The 7,107-nt window shown below is 42.9% G+C and overlaps 1 protein-coding gene across 1 annotated transcript; it reads left to right on the plus strand.

Annotated features, from left to right (window-relative positions):
* Positions 1–3,163: 3,163 nt before the first annotated feature.
* Positions 3,164–3,707, plus strand: CCR75_004212 (uncharacterized protein; the record flags this gene model as incomplete). Its single annotated transcript, XM_067962299.1, is given in 3 exon segments — positions 3,164–3,310; positions 3,339–3,458; positions 3,471–3,707. 3 exon segments carry the CDS (start codon positions 3,164–3,166, stop codon positions 3,705–3,707), a joined length of 504 nt encoding a protein of 167 aa, XP_067817099.1.
* Between the last annotated feature and the right edge of the window lie 3,400 nt (positions 3,708–7,107).

Here is a 7,107-nt window from a genome sequence, read left to right on the forward strand (position 1 = left end):
TATCTCTATAGATATCATTTAATATGTATTGCGAGCGTATCTTTATAGATACCTCGCGTAACTGATGACGCTAGCCGTCATCCCTCCTAATGTGAATGCACCCATGTGCATCACATCCACAAGGGTTGGTCACAAATGTGCACCACACCCGAGTGTTGGGTCTAATTACTATTATTTTGTAATTGACCATCCCCTTAAGTGCCAAATGTACTTAATGGGGACTGTGTAACATTAGGGCAACTCTAGCTCGTTACATTTTGTGACTTCCATTTTCGTCTTCGAGCCACTTCAAGAATCTACAAGCTTTGCATGATGTGACCGTCAGTAGTGATGACGTGTGCATCAAACCCAAAGCCAAAAAAATCAGTGAGAAGTCGCCAAGCTGTCCGGTCGTGATCGAAGGCTTTTAATTATATAGTAAGCGAAATTCAAGGCAAGCTAAACTATAGAGACTTTAATTGGCTTTTAGTTCCTAGAGGCTTCTGTTGTCTAGCAAACCGAAAGCAATCTGAGGTCTTAAATGTAACGAGCTAAAGTTGCCCTAATGTTACACAGTCCGCGTTAAGTACACTTGGTGTTCTTAAGGGAATGGTCAGTTACTTTATGTGAAGTACTTAGACCACTTCTGTTCCTAGCGAGGTTGATCGTTTCGCTCAGTGTTTCTAGGCACTTGGCGTGGGGCACTTGACTCATGGGTGGAGTGCACAAAGTGACCTACCCTCGTGTATGTGATTGACATAGGTGTAATCACATCGAAAGGGATGACGGCTAGTGTAGGCGGGCACGTCGTAACGCGGCCACGCTCTACTTAGACACACACCCTAGCACAGCGAGGAAGAAGTTTAACCTGCTTCTCTTGCGTGCAGTGAGGTAGCTGTGGTGGGCGCGTTAGCGACCTCACCCAACGCACTAAGTACTTTGGTTAAGTGTCGTCACGGGAGCGGTAATCCGGCTCCTCGTTCGCACTTACCAAGTAGGAAGTAGTTTTCAGACTGATTTATATTTAATAGAATTAAATACAAATACCTATTTTTACCAATTAAAATGATATCTCTATAGATATCATTTAATATGTATTGCGAGCGTATCTTTATAGATACCTCGCGTAACTGATGACGCTAGCCGTCATCATGGATGACGCTGGGCGTCATCCCTCCTAATGTGAATGCACCCATGTGCATCACATCCACAAGGGTTGGTCACAAATGTGCACCACACCCGAGTGTTGGGTCTAATTACTATTATTTAGTAGTTGACCATCCCCTTAAGTACCAAATGTACTTAATGGGGACTGTGTAACATTAGGGCAACTTTAGTCCGTTACAGAAAACGTCGCTAGACCGCACTATCCATCTGTACCAAAAGTCAGACATTAAGAAATAATAAGTTCTTTTCATCTAGAGTGTTTTGTTTTGGTTTGATATACGACAATAAACGGCACCGAAAAGTTCAGTTAGGACCACAAGAGGTCGTGCAACTGTGTGACCATTTCCAAACTCTAGACCTTGTCAGTAGAGGAGAATAAGCTCTCCAAGTAATGTCTCGACGCTCTACGCTCTACATCGCGATCAAGGACGCCAATGCATATGACGCCAACCGAGGATCGTGTCGATACACAGGCCGTTCGTCCGGTTCGTCGTCTACGGCAGATTGCACCTACAGGAATGAACTCAATGTAAATGCAGCAGCTTTTGTTTAGAGCTGATAAAGATCTACTTTGACGAGATCTACAATTTACACAAAATAGAGATGCTAAAGAACACGTTCATGCCTTAGACTGAGTGCTGCATTGCAGAGTTTAACGACGCTTGACATCGCTACCGGTTTTAAATCTTTATGACTTTACGCAACCTTTTGGCATCCGTATGGACGCCTCGGATTTAGCATTGGGGCGTCTTGTTTTGAAAGGAGGGAGGGCTTGAGCATCTTATTGCTTTTACAGGTCGGAAGTTGAAGCCAGCCGAGATGAACTTTCCTTTTCGGGAGCAAGAGCTTCTCACAATCCTGCATGCTCTTAGATTGTGGCAAATATACCTTCTGGATCGACCTTTTAGGGTGGAAACGAATCACAAAAGCATTGAGATGATCATGACTCATAGGCAACGAACTGACAAGTTGCACATTCCTCAATGTGCTCACTGAGTTCCAACCATTGTTTAAGTGGATTCCCGGTGAAATTAACACAGTCGCTGATGCATTATCAGTGTTTGAGCGGAACGCTGCCTAAGTCAACTTGCAGGAACTACGAGATACTGCTCAGAATCGTGAAGTTGTGGCAACTATTGTCTCAAACAAGGTGATGGTCGTTCAAACAGCAAAATCGATGTACCTGTGTGTTAATTAATATCAAAGATAAAATTAAAATTGATAAGAATGAACTTAATATAAAAAATATAAAAATATTCATGTGGATCAAGGAGCTACAATGGATAACCAGAAAGCTCAAACAAGGTGATACAGTGCTCAAATATTCCTTAGAAGATGGTACGCTGTACTACCAAATTGGAGACGATGAGACTCAACGTTTGTATATTCCCGATGACGAAGATCTCCAAAAATCAAGTTATCTGTAAGAATTACGATGCAGTAACGGCAGGCCATCCTGGGTATTACAAAACCACCTACTTTGCAGTGCGTGAACAATACTACTGGCCAAAGATGATGAAGTACATCCAGCGATATTTCAATACATGCGAGATATGCCAACGCAATAAGGCGAGGCAAACAAAATAGCCAGGACTAGTGCGTTAGACATAATGGTAATTGTCCATCGCATCATAAAGTGAGCAAAATTTATTTGGACAGAAGCAACCGACAAAGAAACGGAGATTGCCAAAGCGTTCATGAAGATCTATGTGAAGTATCATGGCCTATTCAATAACCATTATATCTGATCGTGACTCTAAATTCACGGCTAAGGTATGAGATAGTATTGTGAGTGCGCTTGGGACGCAACACAACCTGTCATCCGCGTTTCGACCTCAAAATGACGGTCAAACGGAAAGAACGAATCGGGTTATCGAAGATTATCTACGAGGCGTCATTAATGTAGCCTAAACTAATTGGGACAGCTATCTGCACTTGGCAGAAATTACCCGCCACCAACGAGTACATTCTGCGATTGGAATGTCACCATTTGGAGCCGACTTAGTATGTACCCTATATGACAGATGATGTAGCATCGGATCCTGAGTTCAAAAATTTCGACGAAAAGCAATATTTCTTAATTCGGCAAGAAACACTTTTCAAGACCGCGCAAGTCCGAATGAGGGAAGCGCAAGAACGTGTGAAGTTCTACTACGACAAGAACGTATGAAGTTCTACTACGACAAGAACAGACTAAATCAGAACTTCGAAGTCAACGGCTTAGTGCTTTTGGACGACAAGAACCTGGACATCTGTCACAAAGGATATGCACAGTCGAAGAAACTGGCTTCACGATACATTGGGCTGTTATCGTATTGAAGTAGGTTTCGAAAGATTCTCGTGAGCAAGAAATATCGAAAAGATTGAAGTTGAAAGTTGCATCCAGTGTTCCAATGTCTTCGCCAAAATCGTATCGCGAAGACCCAAAACGAACGCAGCAAGTGGACAAAGTTGTCATAGCCGATGGAGCCGAAGGACTACTCGTTAAACCAGTAATCCTTATCGCAAGTAGAAGGAAAAGCCACAGTACTGATACGGTGGCTCGGCGAATCGAAAGATGACGCAACTTGCAAGCCCGTGAAGAATCTAACGCAGATTCCTAGACTCATTCATGTCTACTGGAACAACAAGAGACGAATTAAGCAGTATAAGAACTAGCCGTCTTATTGAAAGGAGGTCATGAGATGCAGTTGTGTTAGTGGCCGTATCATCAGTATTTGCAGCTACGTCATAAGACATACATGTATATACATAAATGTCTTTACCAAATTTCGCGGTTTAAGACCCTCAAGGAAGGCGTACATAAATGTGATTGGCTCAAATACACTCAGAACACTTAATATTGCGTATGGATATATATCAAGATGAGATAAACTACACTATGAGGTTCAAACACACTAACCTCAGTGTGGCAACCCGTCACACTGTCGCGTTTTTTAGCGACGGCTGTGCATTAGCACAGGCAGCGTCGAGGTTTGACAACACGAATAAGTCGAAATAAGGATGCTTGATTGAGGAGCAACATCCAATACAATTTGAAACGCCTGTATAAGAGACAGTGCGAAAGTCCTGGATCGACAGGAGAGTCGATCGTAGAGAATCTCGCTGTGGTTGCGCAACCTCAGCTAGAGGCAGTTGGAAAGGATTCTTCCCAAATAAAACTTGACGGAATTAGTCCCTAAGAAGCAAGATTCTATGGAAATAAGTTCTCAGAAACCTGTGGTCAAAGATCCCAGGTATCTTTGGAAACAAGTTCCAAAGACTATGCTGAGAATTAAAAGTCTCGGATCAAGTGTAGGCGCTTATACACTTGATCTGATAGCGCCTTCGAAGTAGACTTCAGAGATCATTCAACTGCCACGAAATGGTTCTCGCGTGATCTGCGTAGTGGCAAAAAAAATAGTCAAGCAGATCTCGGTACTTGTCACCAATCACTAATACTTGGCCAATAATTGGTAAGCAACAGTATTTTTTTAGAACGAACGGGTTCTCAGCAGCTCATCGTTGGAACAAAGTGTCCTCGGTGAGAAGACTCGAATTAAACATTTTACGTCTCTATCTTGAAGGTCGTTAACAACTTCTTTTTATAAGATTGGTCGAATTCAAGAATATGTTTCTGATTCGGTACCATAGGTTGCTTTAGGATAAAGACAATCGGCACAAATCGACCTGATACCAGGTTTAAAGCACTGTGTCATGGAGAAGTGGCCATGGCCTCGTGAACAAGTTTTAGCGATTGAAATCTACCAATCGGTTAGCAGCGGGTCATGTGAGGGAGTCAACCTTCCCACATAGCTCTCCAACCTCATGTCTGGTAAAAAGCAACAGGAGAGTGGAGCATTGTACACGCGTCAAGTAATTGAACGCTGCAACGGTACCGGCTCAAACGCCGATACCACGAAAAGACGTTATCATTGATGGTATGTCATAGAGTTCTATCTTTTCGTCAATGGATCTGTTGGATGGATTCTATAAGATCTTTAAGTTTGAACAGGATATTCTGGTCAAAGCAGCAAGCACTTCAAGCGAAATGCTATGTGAGTGGCTAGTTATGCCACAGGGGATTAGTAATGCCCCTGCGACATTCAACAGATGTGTAACCAATCTGTTGAGATCGGTGCCCGAGTTATTATGATAATACCTTCGTTCATAGCAAAGCCAAGAGTGGAAAGTCGGACGTTTTGAAGCACATCGTACCCACGTCCGAAAGGTTCTTACACATGTGCGTAAGCACAAGTTGTATGCAAATCTCAAGAAGTGTATGTTCGCTGCAAGCAAAATACCACTTTTTGGGTGAATCGTGCGTAAACACGGTATGCGCCCTGATCCGGAAAATATTAAGGCGATCACCGAATGGCCTAAGCGAGTCGATGTAAAGGGACCTCGAAAGTTACTCGTTTAGCGGCGTACTTACATAAGTACCCCCACAATTATACCGGAATGAAAGTACATCTCTCTTCTTTGTTAAAGAAAAATGTAAAGTGGTCATGGAACGCTGACCATCAGCTTTCTTTTGAGGTTTCAAGCGAAGGTTGATGCAATCACCAATCCTGACGATTGCTGACCAAGACTGACCATTTCATGTTGTCTGTGGCGCCAGCGATTTTGAAATCGGCTGTGCGTTAATGCAATATGACACAGACGGCGCAGAGCGCGTCGTCTGCTATTAATTGCGTCAGCTTCAACCAGCTGCACGCAATTATCCAGTGCATGACAAGGAACCCCTTGCCATAAAATATGCACTGGCTAAGTTTAGGTCTATCTCTTTGAAGATAGGCCATTCGTCTTAACGCACAACTGTAAGCAGTCCACACCTCTCGCAAAGAATGGTGAGATGGTTGTCTTTCTTTGCGGAGTATAACTTCTCCGTGGAATATAAACCAGGACGACTCAATGGTGTCGCTATGCTTTTTCGCGCTGGCCCGATTTCGAGCCGGCTGCGTAAAGTATCACTGAGAATAATCCCACTGTTGCAACAATAAGTGTTCCGTCATTAACATTACTTGACGACGTCAGACGACACTATCAAGAAGACAAGGCTCTTAAATGACTAGCGGATCTCCAAAAAATCATCACAACATTCCTTGAAAGAATTGTCGTAAATGTATCGATCCTCAAGGAACATTTACGACGCACAATGTTTTATTGCATTACACAGCCATTCCTGGCGAAACATCATCCCCACTCATACTGTTTTTGCGTTTACGCATCATTTATGAGTGCCATGCTGCACCAATAAGTGGCTATCGTGGACGTTCGAAAACTATTCTCACGATTAGTCATGACTTCTCTGACCACGCAAGTATGATTTTTTCCGCAAGTACATACGTGCTTGCGTAGTTTATTAACGGGTGAAACCTAGTGCTTCATCCCGTGCTCCGTTACAACCTCTGCCTGTTCCGGCAGAGTGTTGGCAATTTGTATCTATGGACTTCGTCTTCGGTTTCCCGAAGACGATCACGAAATAATGGAATTCTTGTGTTTGGTGATCGTTTTAGCAAGATGGTACATCTTGCTGCAGTACCGGATTCGATCACAGCCAAAGCTGTGCTCGTGCCTTTATTGACACGATATTTTGACTGCATGGGTTACCTTGTAAACGAGTCTTAGATCGAGCCCGAGGACTCGCTCGAGCAATGAACAATTTAGCTCTTAATCATCACGCATTGACCCTATGGTGATCGCGAAGAATACCAACGTTGATTCAATCAATATTTAAATGGGAAAACTCAGTAAGATAATTATTTTATAAAAATACTGAATGAATATATTAAAGTTTTTTAACGTTAAAAGATGAGTTTGTGGAAGATTACGGTAGCTATTAGATTATGCTATTACTGACTTTGATAACGATGCTGAAAGACTCAGCACCGAAATAGTAAGAGCAAAGGTGCTCTCGCTAATGAAGGGAATGACATATCCGCAGTGCGCATCGGTCGCACTCAAGACAAAAAATAACCG

Source organism: Bremia lactucae, linkage group LG4, assembly GCF_004359215.1.
Source record: "Bremia lactucae strain SF5 linkage group LG4, whole genome shotgun sequence".
NCBI classification, from domain to species: domain Eukaryota; phylum Oomycota; class Peronosporomycetes; order Peronosporales; family Peronosporaceae; genus Bremia; species Bremia lactucae.